Raw genomic sequence first — 15,370 nt, forward strand, 5'->3', positions numbered from 1 at the left:
TTCAGCGCTTTTTGCTCTCGACGCTTTCGGGCACTCTCAATATGTCCGATCCAGGTAAAGTTTTGCGCACATTACTTTCTACTTCACCGAGCGTTGATTCGGATTGATTCAAAAGAATTCGGCTCGGCAAGGACCACTTGCTGAGGTCAGCTGCTCAAATATCGGGTCACTCGTCCAGCAGCGTCTCGTCCGTCCGTTGGAGCATCAAGCAAGGTACATACCCTGCACTCACTTCCAGCGCAGCAAGTGCGCAGATGAGCCTTCTCGCTTGGAGCACGAAAAGGGCTCGATGGCTCTGCACGAAGTGCACTCGGGACCCGGAAAGCCGTCTGCGTGAGTAGCTTAGCGAAGGCTTTGCAACGCAGACGCTGAGAGGAGGCCTGGTGCATCTGTGAAGACACACGGTCTCGGAACGGGCAGGCACGGGCGAGCTGTTGATGCTGAGTGAGTGTTGGGGAATGAACATCGTTGTGTGTTGTGACCGCACCGTGCAGAAGTCCTGAGTCCGAGTTCGATTATGTCCTTGGGCAGCTTCAGGTGTATGACTTGTGACGCTAACGCGTGCCTGGAATGCGCATCCACCCGTGGGACTGCTCGCCATTCATCGCTCGACTCAATGTCCATCTTATGGTCATCATAAAATGTACCCTGAGTGATTCAGTCTGCCTCTCTGAGCGCTGACCTATCAAAACGCCTCTAAAACTCCGAGTTGTGGGTCAGACCCGTACCCGAGTCTTTGGGATCTCGATCTCGCTCGACCTTTGCGCTCAAGCCTCGTCGACTGACACGCACGACTCACCCTTCTCGACATAGCATCTGCAAGGCGCTTGAACAAATCAAGCCAGCGTCGCTGGGCTTCAGATACAATTTCTTGCTAATATCTCACTACTCATTCGACAGATGGCACAGACAAAGCAGTCTCGGAGAGTCTGAAACGGGGCGCCCGGGTAGTCGGGCAAACTTCACATTTTCTTTTGTCTCCTGGGAGAGAGCAGGCCATATTTCGGTCCCCACGCGAAGCGCTGGCGAGACACGCCTCATGCGGTATGGGATGCATTGAATGAAGACTCCTTTTGCAAGAATTTCCGTGAGCATCAACAGCCGATGTGAGATGTGGCAAAAATGTCATTTAGAGTGAGAGCAGGAAGGCCGTGTCACGTGGTGTGCGCACGCATTCGGATGCATACACACATGTGCTTAGCTAGACGATCGACAGATGTGACCTACTGAGAGGAATCCACCATCATCACCTCTGATCGCCTGATAGGTCGTTGACAGTGAAGGCAAGGAGTGACGAAAAGAAGAGAAGTCAAGAGTCTGGGTCCGTCTTGATGTTGTGATTGTCTGTGCGGACATTTCGGCAGTAGCCAAAGCAAAAGCTATTGTCAAATGCTTGCGTTCCTTCTTGATTACAATGGAAACAAGAGTCGAAGCACTGGTACTACCCATGATGTGTCTCGCTTGAGTGCAGGCTTCTAGCAATCGGCGCCACCCAGATCGACCTCCAGTCCGAACGTGCCGTCCGAAAGATCAGTATCGAGGTTGACCGACACTTTTCGAGGCCCATCGCACATCGGAGCCGACAGAAGAGAAGCAGAGTTGTGCGTGGAAAGTCGTGTCAGCAATCTCGTCGGAACTGATGTTGCTGACGTGTCTCGTCTCAAGAGTCGCCTACCGCACTCCAGACTCACGTGGCTTACGGCGCTGCGACTGGCCAGCAAGCTGTCCGTCCGACTCGCGAGATTGCACAGGTGCAGCACTCGACAGGCCCACCGATAGCATCAGCATGACTACAAAGAAAGACAACAGACTGCGCGCGACGGTACTTGAAACCGCATAGAATGAAGCAGTCTTGAAAAGCCCGAACATGTTGCTGCGACGTGTCGAGACAGAAGTGTCTTGAATGCAGAGCGATGTGAAGTGTGGAAGGTCCGTGAGACAGTGCTTGGCTTGGTGAGTTGTTTGGATCCGGAGCTGTGGGAACATATCGCAGCAAGAGAAGCACTCGATCAGACGTCCAACTTATACAGCTTGCTTCAATTGTGCTTCGCATTGCCGCCTGCCAAAGCACGCCGACAACAACGCAACGGACCAGCACTAGTATGCGCTGATCTGGTGATTGGAAAGGCCTACAGTGACGTACTATCATATCGAAGTGCCGAAGAGAGCGGTGGAGCGAAGACGGTCTTCAGCCGAATGAAAACACATGGCATACCTCCGAACGGGAAAGCGCGCTTTAAACCCAGGAGACTGCCGTGCTGAACGGTCATCACACGAAAACACGGTCAGCTCAGATGGACTGAGGTGTCATTGTCAGTAGAGGAGATGGCTCCGATGAGTCAGCCTTGTTTTCCACACCGTGTGCTCATCTATGCTGTGCTCCCACTTCGCACATACACCAAACAGCGTACCTTGACGAGAAACGCTCACAAACACGAGTGCTTCTAGCTCTTCCTCGGAGCGCTACAAACACGAGACTGTTTATCGCACCGTCCCTCGCGTCGGAGTCACATTTGTGGCGTGTTTTCGACGCCTGAGCCTGTTACTTTGGGAACGCTTCAGCCCGAACTCCGCACGTGGATGCCCCACATCATCGAGCTCGAAAGCCTTCGAAGTCGGATCACTTTTGTTGGTCTTTCAACATAATGATGGATGCGGTATATCATCAACCGCATCTTATTAAGCGCACCGTCCCCTTTGCTGCATGAGGTACCTGAACGGTCGGGACAGGGCATGGGCCTCCGTTCTGTGCACGTATATAAGTCTCTTCCAGTTCCTTCAATGGAGCTCCCACTCGTCACGAATTCAATCTCCTCTCACAACACATCTCTCTCGTGTTCAGGCTACCACGAGCTCATGCTGAAGCCCCTCTAGCTGGTTGTGGTAGCACAAGGTGCACTCGCGCCTGCGAATGCCAGTCACCGTGCGTTTTGAGCGTGTTGTTTACCAAACACAGCTACTCTGTCTCCTAAAAGTCATCATTGCACTTCTTACTGAGAGACCGTATGTAAAAGTACGGGTCAGATTACACAGGAGAAGGATTGCAGATAGCACGTTCACCAGCAAAGGGTAGCTCAGTGTAGCACGTGTAGAGGGCCGGCAGAGAAAGGTGATTAGAGTTCTGGGCCAGATGCCTTGTGTCGATCGTGCCATAAGCTAGGTGGAAAGGTCGGTACGTCTGCCTTTCACTGCTGCAGCCTAAACCTCTTTTGGCGCCATGCAACGCTGTCGGACCTCAGTCCACACTCTTGACGTGCTCTGACTCGCGTCTCTCAAGCTTGATTCCGACGTCGTTTCCATGCCACGAGAGTTCTTCTCCTGGAAGCTCCCACCTCTTGTGAATGTTACTTGGTGAGATCATATCAGAATGTCGCTGTTGCAGACGCAAGGCTGAGTCCGTATTCAGGCCAACCTTGGCCCCACGTCGATACAGCCGCTTTCCGAGGTTTGAAAAAGCGACGGCTGCTTTACCCTTGTCGTTGTCAACTAGTTTGAAGATTTGTAGTGTGAGAGTGAGGTCCAACAAAGAAGGCGCTCTAAAGGCAGCTGTCTGCGAGTTGGTCACTCACTGGCAAACTCTGTGGTGCGGCTCAATTCATGTTGCTCTTCCGCCGGGAGCATGGGCGCCGCCAAAGTAGCAGAGGACAGGATGGTGAAAGTAGACATCGCTGCCAACAACCAAAAGAGATGGGAGACCATTTGGGCTTGGAGATGTCGTGCGTCGGGGCTGATTGGAGATGAGTTTCTTCTTGTCTGGTTCCTTACGCCTTTGGGATGATGGGGAAAGCTGGGTATTGGAGGTCGGAGCATGAAGCATGAATAAGATGATGGGAGGGCAAACATCGCTCGCGTACTTATAATCGGGTGCCCTTCTCCTGCAGTCGCCATGCACTTTGGTCATTGTCACTCGACGAACGATAAAGAGCCGAGGTGCTTCACATCGATGGGAGTTATGGCCGCTCAATTCTGGCAAAGTCACACTTTTTGTGCTGTTGACAATTTGCCAGCCACCTTATCGTGGCGTTTCCATTTGGTGTTTGTCGGGCCTGGCGAGGCTGAATGGTCCCTGCAACGCAGCAGCGTTGGCACAGACGTAGCGTCTGAGCAGAAGTGCCCGAGCCATCACTTTGGAGTCAACTAGCGATCAGCACAGGCACGCAGACTTTGTGTTGCCCCGATGTACATTGCGTCGTCATGACCATCAGAGAGCAGATGCGCTCTCGCTTTGATGTTTGGGAACTTCGATCTTTAGTGGGATCCTTGTCAACTCGCAACAGCAACAGCAAGTGCATCCCATGGATATCCTCCAAAAGCTGGTCGAGTGAACTTCGTTGGGCGGAGTACAATGCGGCAAACTTGTCTAGGCCGAATGTGCAGTGCAATCACTCTAGTCTGTATCATCGTCAGCTTGGTCATCTGGGTCGCCGGTTGATGTTCCTCCAGGCAGATCCCATCTTTTCTTGAGGTCCTGTAGATTCTTCGATGCGTGTTCCTGACCATCAAATGAATCAAGCAAATTCATTGAGTGGCTTTCTAAGTCCGGCAATTCTCGACCCATAATTGGGGTCCTCGACGCGGAGGTCGATGTCTGCTTTCGGCACTTTACTCTAGCTGTTCCAAGCGAATAAAAGACCGATCACAGTCACGGAAAGAGTGCTTACATTAAGTCAAAGCGACTCCAAGAGATTACAACATCCGCGAAAGACTCACAAGTATAAGAAGCGCTCCGGCCCTGGTTGCAGCCACTTCCAGCTGTGGCCACCGGAGTCCCCAAAAGAAGGAGCCTAGTCAATAAAAGCCAACTGCAGAAAAGAAGAACGGGAGACCATTTTGGGCTCTTCGATTTCGGATGGGTCCGCTGATTCGGTGTGCGCATGACGAGAAAAAGACTGCAGACACGCCACGGTTGTAAAGGTAAAGATTCGGTCAGAAGTCGGAGGACGACGCCGTTCGACGCAAAACTCGGAGATTGTGAGTCTAAAATTAGTCACAAGATGTCTTGTGGGCCGTACTGGTTGCAGAGCTCTTCAAGCTTGTGTGGATATTCATACTTTTCTGCCGACAGCATCTTCATTTATTAGATCCACGCACACACCGCATCGCCTGCAGGAGAGTAACGATGATATTTCGCTTCGCAGTCGGCATTCATGAAGCTGCGAGCACTGCAAGCTCGAGCCTCTCGAGCTTCCAAGCACTTATTCGGTCTAAACGAATAGAGCACTGGCCTCTTCATATCTCTGCTCAATTATCAGCTCCGCTCTCTACTCAGTAAGAAATCGAAACCTCCTCACAACATCAGCACCAGCGATAGATGAAATGGGCCTGACAGTGATGACGATGTCATGGACAGGTATGATAGCTGCCCCCTGCCAGCGTCTGTGAGCGCTTTCGACCGGAATGATAGTCTGCGCGGGGTTGCGCAAGCAAAACTCTCGAAGGCGAATTTACGCAGTCTTCGGAGCGACCCAGTCGGCTCAGACTTGAGAGGCGCCTGAACAGTCGAAGGCTCAGCAGACCTCGTGGGCCTGCGCAAGGTGTCGACATCACCCGCCTTAGAGGCCCGTCTTACGCAGACACTCGAAGGACAGAGCGAGATTTAGAGTCTGAGTCAAAGTGGTGTTGTTGCAAACACATCAACATCGGTGATGTTGACATGACACAATGAAATCGTGATTGCCAGTCCATCACGATTGTTCGCCCGCGGGTAGGACCCAGCCTCTTTGGCTGTGGCGTGAGGAATCCTTGGACTGCCACGAGTGATGGGCTCTAATAGTACTTGGTTGGAGGCGTGACGAAAAAAGGAGACAGGGGAAAGTGCAGAAAACATGCATTTCTTCTCAAATTGGGTAGTCGAGAGAAGCCAACCATAGTCTCAAAGAGTAGAAACGCGCTTGTGAGCCTAACATTGGGACGACCAAGAAATTGTGGTGCCGTGGCTCATCGTCCGGCTTCGGCCGCCTGATGCTTGCCAACGCTTGTGGGCTTGTTTTTGCATTTGTGCTGCTGTATCATCCATGGACTTTCTTCTTTGTCCTCCAACTCTCTTTGACGGGGTGGAGGGTGATCATGCCTGTTATACCCCACCGGCGCGACATTCTGGGTGTGCTCCTCATCTTGCCAGCTTTGCGACGGTGGGAATCCTCTGCGTCATCGTCGACTGAGGACCCTAAATCACCGAGCCCGCCGAGCTGCTGTTCAAGCTGGGGAGTTGTGACTCGATGAAGCATGTTGGGCGAATGAAACAGTTCTTGAGGCTGAGGCTGCGCTAAGTTGTGATGATCTGCCGGTCCAACCTTGGTCGCGAGGCCCGTCACGATCGAGCCTTGCCACGCCTCTGCTGCTATTGCTGTCGCTGGCCGACTCAATCCGCGAGCATTCGCAGGGAGCAACACCTGCCTTTCGCCGCGAGCTGCAAGCAGGGTTTTGCGCCGGTTCAGCAGTGGACCGCCGGACGTGATGACAATAGTCAAGGATCTCTTCGCTATCACAGGACTCACGAAGAGGCAGCACACCATTGTCACGCTCATACTCATCTTGCAGCGGGATCGAAAAGGCGCTGCGTGCCATAAATAGCAGCTGCGCAATCAGCATGGCGAGCCAAATTGCTGTTGTCGGGCGCGTGCGAAACATCAAGAGTGGAGATGATAAGGTACTTCGGCCCCGCCCCATGGCGCCGAAGATCATCCGGCTCATTGAAAGAAAAGAGGGCAAGAGGATGAAAGGTTATATCAGGAGTGGAGCCCCTCTCGAGTCGCTCACAAGTGCAACCTCCTTTTATACCTGCGTCATCTTGTACAACGGCATACACCCCACGAGACTTGGGTTTGCCTTGATGGTGATCTTGTAGACTGTCATAACTCCAAGGTCAATCACGAGTGCAGGCACCAACATCGAACATTTGCGTTGACAGCGAAAGCTCGTCATGACAAGCTCCCCTTGACCAGAGTGGACCCCATTCGCAACTCAATTTTGGCTGCTTTCCTGTCCGTTCGGATTGTCTCCAAAGGTCAAATGAAAGCTTCGGGTCACGAGATGAATGATCAAGTATATATAGATGAATCTTGAGTGAGTCCTTTGGATGCCCGTACTGGCGACTGGCTGCACGTCGGGATCCAATTGACGAAAGGTCCCGTGCTGCGAGTACCAATTGGTAATCAACGCGTGGGTGGCAGGCATAGTCAAGGTCACCGCGATCCGTTAGTGTAAGCCATATGTGTCCAAACATCGCCGCTACCTTTTGTGGATCAGGCTGATTCGATTCGTGCGGCACCCTGAATCTGAAGGGCTCAGCGGAATGTTGATACCAGAGGGAGATCAGCTTGTGATCAGAACCACCACAGAGGAGACGGGGGTATCCAGAAGGCCCGAGGTACCGGGAGCATGACTTGCGCTGCGCAAAGCACATGGTGGGTATGACCTGAAGAGCAAAGTGATGCCAGGTCGCGACCTGCCAGCAATGCACGAGATGCTGAAGCCTCATCCGTCCAGTAGCAGGAGTGACTTTCCAATGACAACACTTGATCGCAAGTCCAAGATCTTGGAGGGAGAGGTACGGAAACACGAGCAATGCACACCAGCACCACTACTGTTGGTCTTACCGGTGTGATGACGCCTCTTCACAAAAACACGCTCCGTTCTGGTGGCTCTGCGCAGCTGTTAGTCATGTACGTCGAAGATGGGCAACCAACCCCTACGCCTTCAGTTCAGACTTGACAGACTTTCGGAGTGGGTGCTAGCCTCAAGCTGCCACAGTTGTCTGCTCTCATCGATGGGCGTCGCCCAGTACGTTGCCAGCGACTGCTCCGAAGTGCGGTGATGTTTGTGCTCGATGAAGTGCTTTTCCTCGACGTTCCTTAGTGTCCACGCTTGAACTACGGGTGTCATGACCACGCTTGGGAGAGACCAATCTTCTCGGTGCGCTGATTTTTGCCCGCAAAACAGTGTGTATCCTGTGGCGGCTATCAGGAAAGTGCTGACCCCGTGGCTCGAAAGGTGTTGATGCTTTCACAGTGGGCAGCCCAGGAAAGGCTTATCAGCAACCGAACCCTTCTAGTAACGCTGACAGAAAGATACTGGTGCCGCGCGAGGAATCAAATGGCGCTGCGTCGTGTCCGACCTGCTTCATTCGTCGCGTTGATTCGCAGTACACAAGACGAGCGCCTCCATGCACACTGGTGGGCAGCTTAGTACATTTGAGTCCCAGCTGGAGAAATTCCGCGAGTGCTCGGGCAGCCTCACGGCGTGCGGAGGGCAACGCAATCTGCTGGGGCCTTCATTGCAGCGCAGACCGAGCAATAGACCCATGGGCTACTGCAATCCACTTTGAATGCGTGCAGTCGCATGTGTCGGCCTGCGTCTGTCCTCGTCCTCACTATCAGGCGACCACTGTCTCATCCGCTTTCGGTCTCGAGGCAGGTCAGAGGCCGATGAATGGTCGAGGTCCGTTGCAGAATTTTGAGTGGTCTCTCCAGGAAAGCCAGGCTTGTATCGCCCACTGCCTCCGCTGACATTTGCGTTGCTTGGTGCCTGTGCTCGATTGTCTCCGTCATCAGCGTGTGCCGAGCGCGAAGTTTCAACTCTTTGCGCACTAGCTGTCGGCCTCGCAGCGAGGCTCGAGCGATGATTCCTGTAGGCCTCTCTTGGCCTGAACGCAAGCATTCGACTCGTCACTCTGGCCTGGTCGCGAGAACGCATTTCTTTCGTGCCAGAGTGCCTTCCAGCACTTGCAGAGCCCACCAAATTCATCCTTGAGCCCATAGTTGGCTGCATCCGAAGCGCTGAAGCCGTGGTAGAATGATCTCGAGGTGAGCTCCTGGCCTCATGGTGATTTGTGGCGAAGTGCTTGACATCGAGCTTGCGCGGATGAGATCCTGGCGAAGAGCTCGCCTTGAGACTGCCGACGTCCTTCGATGGCCCGTAGAAAACGTGGCCAGTATGAGGTTCCCGATACTTGTCGCCGGGCGCGAGGGTGAGCTTCACGCGTCCAAGATTCGTGCCGCGTTCGCTTACGGCATCAGCGGCAGTCTCTAGTCGCTTCTGACTGACCGGACCACACGTGTAGAAGCCACCCCTCAGCTGGCAAATTGAGGATTTGAGTGAGGCCAGTCGTTCCGACAGCGCCGCGCCAGCCGATGACTTACTTTCGCAACAGCCATGTCGGGACACTGCAGATCCCGCGCGTGATTCGCAGCTCCCTGAAGCAAGGACCTTTGCTTCTCTATGATTTGAGCAGCGTACTCGGAAGTTTTAGGCAATTCAAGGCTGACATCTGGTTTGCCGTTTGGACTCTTGTAATACGATGCGTGCGGCTCTGATCGTGACGTAGTGGAGACGCTGGCAGGCGCCAGTGCTCGCGGCGCCCGACCACCTTCCCACAATTGGCCAGAACGGTGATCCACAAGCATCAAGCCTTTGCGAAGCTCGACTGGCATACCTATACGGTGCAGCTTTTTGTCCGGCTTTACACCATGCGGCACAATTTCATACGCTTGCGGGAGGTCTTCTGGCAGCTTCAATTCTCTTCCGACCCCATCTTTCGGTATACCAAAGAAAGCCACGCGCTGACCGTGGTCGAATTGTGTGGGCGCGAGCCTTTGCGTGACCTGAGGGAAGGCTTTGAGAGCCGTCAGGCTCATATCAATCCGTAATAAGGGAGGGATCACCGACATACTTCAAATTGTCGCATATTGCGTAAAGGACCGCCGTTCAACCGGTGCTCATGAGCCATTTGACCCAAAGTTTCTTGGATGAGTGGTCTCTGGGCATGATTCTTTCCCAGATTGGTACGCTTGCTTTCCGTGGTAAGCAAGATAAAGGGCAATTTTTCCTCAATGGCACGCTTTTCCCATGCTCGGTGATGCTCGCCGCCGTCATCCGTGCTGTTTGACCCGACCGACTCTGCTCTTCGATGCTGGGGGATCTGTTGCCCGCTTTGTTCTGCGCTGCGCGAAGCCATGGACCCTTCTGTGCTGCTGTACATATCGCGCGGCGGGTCCAGATGAGTCTGACCATGATATACGGTATTTGTTCGCGAGTGTGTCCAGCTTTGGCCGGCAGCTAGAGGGATGTTGAGGGACCGATGACGTTCAGATTGTCCATCGCTGCCTTGCCCGTCCGAGAACATCTGCGGACGGCCCTTGAAGGCTACCTCATGATTGTAGAACGGTCTCCTGAGTAGACGAAGAGGTTTCGTCACCTTTCAAGTTGCGTGATGAAAACGATGAGCGAGCTACATCGCAAGTGAATACCCGATCCTGTTCGATCCATCCAACCAGCATTTTAGACACTTACATGTATGCTCGCAATGTCTGGATTTTGCTCCCTTTGGTATGCCTCCGCGCTTCTCTGTATAGCTTTGTAGGCATTCTGACGTTCCAGAGGCTGAGACCAATGCGGCAACACACCGTCTGCGAACGTCAAGTGCACTCCCCTCGCTGCAAGCCAAGACTTTCGAGGCACTGTGCCGAACGAGTGTGACGAAGCTTGAAGAGAGGTCTTTCGGTGGGCATCGCTCTCGCGGCTGGAGCTTGAAGATGCGACAGACGAGTGCATGCCAAAGGGATCCTCTGGCAGCTCTGGATGGGGCCCCAAAACACCACTTCCTGGGTGTATGCCTCGTCCGGGCTTACCATGCTCATCCAGTCTAAGCGAGCGGAAGTTGGTGGCCACCTGATCAACATGCAGCGAGCCAGATGACGCGGGCGACCACGGCTTTGCGCTCGGGCTAAGTTTCTTGAGAGGCGGAGGAGTTCCGATATGATGTGTCGCTGAAGTCTCTCGTCCAGCATCCTGCGCACCGGTCTCTGGGCTCTTGAGCTGGACATACTTGGGGTCTGGTGGGGGTAGCGCACGATGGTGCGGCTGTTTAACCCCATCAGCCGCAGAACCTGCAAGACCGGGATGCGACAAACCGAGTCCTTCGCCTGTAAGATGCTGTTCGGGTCGAGCTTGGAACAATTTCTGTTGACGCGCTTTGCGGTCGAATTTTCTGAGCGTACCCTTTGCGTCTTCGGCATGAGGAGTATCGCCATATCGGGCAACCCATTGGCCCGTCTTCAATGAGTGAGGGGCAGGACCTGATACGCCCTCGATACTTTGACCGTTGTGTGGAGTCAGGTCGAAAAAGGTGCGCTTGCGAGAGTGATACACGATGGGCGATTGGTGGTCTGCATAGTCCGCAGGTCCTCGAATTTTAGAGTCAAAGCCGTGGGTTAGGGTAAGAGCGTGCCGGCTTCTCTTTTGTCGGGCATCGGCTCCAGCAGCTAAGCCCATCAGTGTATTTCCAAAGTCGTCCTGATGTAGCGTATTGGGAGACATCAGGATGGCCATGCGATAATCGGTGGTTCCGTCTCGACGCAGACGTCCCGTAGGCAGCGGCCGATTGTGCTCATCGAAACCGTATCCGTGTACCACGCCAGTGTCAATGACCGTGTTGCCACCATGCACAGCGTAAGGTTCCGCGACTTTCTGAATCGGTCCTTCAGGCTAGGTGCAAAAAGGCAGATCCGTCGACTGTTGAGCGTCTAGCCGCGCTCACGCACAGCAGCCGTCGCAAGCGCACCTTGAATCGCTTCAGGTCCCGACACACGTGTTTTTGGCAGTAGTTGACACTCTTCTGAATGGTACTCTGAGTCAAAGGCTCATATTTCGTCGACTTGCTCCACTCGATGGTCGTCATCGGGGTTCCACGGCGCTGAAGCCTGTGCTTCCAAGTGGTACGCGGAGGCAGAACGGTCTTCCTCATCAGATTATACGAAGGCGCGATGGGTCCTTCCTTGGCAAAGACGAGCTTTCGAGCTGGCTGGATCGGAAAACAAATACGAGACCGTGAAGCGTGTCAGAACACAGCGCTAGACATCACGACCAACCGTCTCACCTTTAGGGTGCGCTCCAGCAAGCATTCGCTGCTCGTGCAGATGCCTCCATGAAATACTCTTTTCGCGAGAGTCGCAGGAGAAGCAAATTCCGTGCGCTTGTTTGTCTTGGCGTTGGGCGGGGCGTTGGCGATGGGCGAGTAGGGCACCGGGTTGAATTTGGGACTGTGTGGTTCCTGCGGAGCTGACAACGACAAGCGTCTGAATCCTTGTCCAGCATGTTCGAGGTCGCTGCCATACAATGCCCGTAGTGGATGATATGCCGGAGCATTGGCTGCGCGCAGCAATCTCTGGTTGAGCGGCTTTTCAGCGGTATCGAGACTCTCGTGAGTCGTGATCGAGGTGCCTTGCTGCTCAGCTCTCTGCGCAGCGTCTTTACGAGCTTTCTTTGCGGCCCTTGCCCGCATCGCCGCTGCGAGATCTTCCGCACTCAGATCGGTGACATGTGGCGTCAGTGAAATCGTCGGCATCGGCTTGCCCCTTCGAAGCTTGTGGTTCTGATACTCGTAGAATCGCGCTGGACCTTTCACCGTTCCTTCTATCCCAGGAGTCAGCTCGATAGCATCCCGATCGCGAGCCTCCCTGTTCCAAGCGTGCATATGCTTCGAAATTTTGCGCAAGAGCTCTTGTTCAGAGAAAGCCTGAGCGGACTCAGTCTCTACCCGTCGGGGTTGTTTCGGCATGCTTCGGTCAGGTCTTCTGCCCACCAGGTGCAACTCTGACCAGTCGTTGGAAGGCAGTCGATGTCGCATCTCATGATCCTCTGGCGCACCCTCGAATTTCTCGTTGCCGTATTGAAACTTCTGACCAGGTGCAAGCTGTAGGCGGAAATTGTGTTTGTGGACTGGATCTGCATCCTTCTCGCTCGGCATCAGCCGTCGCCCTTTGGTACCTATGGCTTTTACACGAAAGAAGCCGCTCTTCTTCGTGCCCCCCGTTTCGTCATTCCAATGATACTGTTTCGAGGTGGCGAAAGCGTCCAATGACTGCTTGCACAGGTGTTCGCATCAGCAGCGACTCGAGGCAGCCTGTGGCGATCGAGTACTCACCCCAAAGTGGTGCGCGCCAGGACACTTGCCACTTTTGCAAGCGTAATCCACAGCTTGATCCAGCGCGTGCTTGTAGAGCAACGGCCTCTTGGTGTCATGCTTGACAAACGGTGTAATCTCGTTGGGGCGCCGGGCTCTGGAAGATGCAGAGGTAGAAGCACGTTCCTCGGCCGCGTCATGCGACAATGCAGGAGACCTTGGGGCACGGTGGACCGTCGCGTCTAGCACTTCCAAGGGTTGTTCGACCTTGGCCGGAACGCAATTCGCGCCAGCAAGACCCCGACGAGAAAGGGACGCGCCGCCACCTTTGCCCATGCTTGAGTTGCGGGCTCCATCCTCCGGCATCCGCATCAAAGTTCCTTGCTGTCTATCGATATCGTAAGTTTGCAGCACAGCAGCCCCGTGCGAAGTCGGCGTAGAGTTCTTGAGATGATCAGGGTGCACCTGTGGCTGACGCTGCACATCGTACCTTGGGAGATTCCGCAGGACCTCTTCGTGTGAGACTGGGACAAAGAGTTGATGCTTTGGTTCACCTGGCAACGTACGAGGGCGCATGTTCAACAGCTGCTCTTTGGAAAGCTCTCGCCATTCGCCCGTGGGCAGGTACACTGCGGTCTTGTAATGCGTTTTGCGGCTCGGAGCGGTGTCTGCCTTGCTGTCAGCATGGAGCAGGTCCTCCGCAGAAGTCCAAGTCGAGGGGCGGACATCACCAGGCTTGGAGGCGACAGATGCGCTGCGAGCGCCTGCGAGCCCATTTGATAGTTCAGCACCATCAGCCACCCCATGATTTTGCAAAGAGCTCCAGCCATTATGACGGGGTCCCCTTCTGATTGAAGGCAAAAGCTTCGATTTGGCAAGCAGAACTTCGTGCTCGATTCGTCTGGGCTCCCCGCGCTCATGGTTTGGTGGACTTGTCCGCAGCGGATGACCCTCGGGCGGGCCTTTGTAGATCTTTCCCGCCATTGTCCGATACGTCCGACCAGGGGCGAGCTGAACGCGCCAATTGTGCGGAAAGTTCACATCAGCGTGCTCTCGAGGAGGCATGATCACTTTGGTGTCACTGTCCATCAGAACAGCTCGAACAAAAGCGCTTTGCTGCACCTTGCCGTGCTGGTCTTTCCAGCGGTAGTGTGGTGATGTAACGTAAGTTCCACGGGGCTGTCGGAAGAAGAAGCACGTCCACGTCATGACTCAGCGCAGCTGCCCTCGCGAGACATTCTTTCGAGCGACCACTCACTCTGACTTTGGCAACATTCGGGCAGGCTGTTGCGCGGCAGTGACTAACTGCCTCCCTCAAATGAGGCCCATCCTGTTGCCAGTAGTGTCGATATCTGCCTATCCACGGTTCCCGAGTGTCCGGCTCCTTGCCCAGAGGTAATGGGTGTGGGTAAGTAACACCATTGGGATGCGCTAGCAGCCTATTGAGCGTTGCTTCGTAGTTTGCCACCTCTCGTTTGTACACGCTATTTCCCTGCACACCGTCTGAGAGAGTTACGAGTAGGATGAAGAAATGCAAAAGCAAAGTCGGAAGGAGCGGTGTGGAACGTCGTGCATGAAAAAGCATTGCCTTCATTCGCTTCTTGGTGGACGAGATTGCGCAGCCTCGAAAGGTGTCAGGAGGCGAGAATGAGGCCGTAATGCATTGACGAAAATCGCTCTCTGTGTTCAGGCCAGCTGACACGGCAGCAGCGCGCTTCATGCGGCGAGGTAGAGAGAAGAGGAAAAGCTCAATCTCGAGAAAGTCGATGCCCACAAGGGGAAAAAAAAGCCGGGTGTGGAAGAACAGACCAAAGATGGGAACAGGGTGCGGGTGGTCCATTCGCATTGACGCGGACTGCTTTTCAACAAGACCCCCCTGATTGTGGCGAACGCGGATTCTTTTTGCATGGAAGAGGCGACCAACACACGGGCATTTGTGCCGCATACAACGCCGGCCACATTTGGCCACCCACGCGGGCAGCGAGTGGCGAGGGTTCAGCGCGATCCGTAGCCAGCCCAGGCTAGCGGTCTTTGTGCCTGCCCACCGTGCACATCGAAACTCCGCGTGGCGTGCGCCCAGCTTCGCCACCCTATTCCCCCTTTCTTTCCCCTGAGGCAAAATCCTCATTCTGTCTCGTCTGGTAGCGCGGGATGAGTCATCGGAATGTGGGTAAGGGAAAGAGTATAATTGATCGTGTTGACCCCGTTCGCCCGTCCGCCCGTTCGTCATTTGTCGCTCCTGTTTCCCCATTCGTCTGTTGCCCTTGGTTCTTTTGCCGTTCGCCACCAGTAGCAATGCGCTAGATGGACGTTGCAGCGAAGACTCGATCAGATTGGTCGCTCGGAGCGACAGGCTGTGCCACTCGAGATGGGCACCGCTCGCGCCAAAGCCCCGTCAGAGCTATGGGTGCTGTGTCGGAGGTGCGATGTTGAAGTGGCTCCGCTGACTCGGGCTGCAATTTGCGTGCT

The 15,370-nt window shown here is 54.3% G+C and overlaps 4 protein-coding genes across 4 annotated transcripts; all 4 read right to left on the minus strand.

Moving 5' to 3' along the window:
- Nucleotides 1–3,235: 3,235 nt before the first annotated feature.
- Nucleotides 3,236–3,699, minus strand: IE81DRAFT_331416 (hypothetical protein; the record flags this gene model as incomplete). Its single annotated transcript, XM_025515247.1, has 2 exons — nt 3,236–3,486; nt 3,570–3,699. The coding sequence occupies 2 exons, from the start codon at nt 3,697–3,699 to the stop codon at nt 3,236–3,238; spliced, it is 381 nt and encodes a 126-aa protein (XP_025367898.1).
- A 2,309-nt stretch (nt 3,700–6,008) lies between these two features.
- IE81DRAFT_331417 (hypothetical protein) lies at nt 6,009–6,630 on the minus strand (the record flags this gene model as incomplete). Its single annotated transcript, XM_025515248.1, has 2 exons — nt 6,009–6,481; nt 6,513–6,630. 2 exons carry the CDS (start codon nt 6,628–6,630, stop codon nt 6,009–6,011), a joined length of 591 nt encoding a protein of 196 aa, XP_025367899.1.
- A 1,465-nt stretch (nt 6,631–8,095) lies between these two features.
- On the minus strand, nt 8,096–9,757 carry IE81DRAFT_204441 (hypothetical protein). The gene is made up of 2 exons (XM_025510913.1): nt 9,141–9,757; nt 8,096–9,075 (listed from the first exon to the last, which is right to left on the minus strand). Exons 1-2 carry the CDS (start codon nt 9,666–9,668, stop codon nt 8,308–8,310), a joined length of 1,296 nt encoding a protein of 431 aa, XP_025367900.1. The 5' UTR covers nt 9,669–9,757; the 3' UTR covers nt 8,096–8,307.
- Nucleotides 9,758–11,261: 1,504 nt separating this feature from the next.
- IE81DRAFT_204347 (hypothetical protein) lies at nt 11,262–15,306 on the minus strand. Its single transcript, XM_025510912.1, has 4 exons — nt 14,160–15,306; nt 12,923–14,080; nt 11,876–12,859; nt 11,262–11,800 (listed from the first exon to the last, which is right to left on the minus strand). Exons 1-4 carry the CDS (start codon nt 15,150–15,152, stop codon nt 11,480–11,482), a joined length of 3,456 nt encoding a protein of 1,151 aa, XP_025367901.1. The 5' UTR covers nt 15,153–15,306; the 3' UTR covers nt 11,262–11,479.
- Between the last annotated feature and the right edge of the window lie 64 nt (nt 15,307–15,370).

Source organism: Ceraceosorus guamensis, assembly GCF_003144195.1.
Source record: "Ceraceosorus guamensis strain MCA 4658 unplaced genomic scaffold IE81scaffold_58, whole genome shotgun sequence".
NCBI lineage: Eukaryota > Fungi > Basidiomycota > Exobasidiomycetes > Ceraceosorales > Ceraceosoraceae > Ceraceosorus > Ceraceosorus guamensis.

Coding starts and splice junctions, on each gene's coding strand:
- IE81DRAFT_204441 (XM_025510913.1), bottom strand. CDS start 9,668: ATGTCGGTGATCCCTCCCTTATTACGGATTGATATGAGCCTGACGGCT. Junction 9,076..9,140: donor CCGACATGGCTGTTGCGAAA/GTAAGTCATCGG, acceptor TCAATTTGCCAG/CTGAGGGGTGGCTTCTACAC.
- IE81DRAFT_204347 (XM_025510912.1), bottom strand. CDS start 15,152: ATGGGGAAACAGGAGCGACAAATGACGAACGGGCGGACGGGCGAACGG. Junction 14,081..14,159: donor CGAATGTTGCCAAAGTCAGA/GTGAGTGGTCGC, acceptor TTCTTCCGACAG/CCCCGTGGAACTTACGTTAC. Junction 12,860..12,922: donor CTGGCGCGCACCACTTTGGG/GTGAGTACTCGA, acceptor CTGTGCAAGCAG/TCATTGGACGCTTTCGCCAC.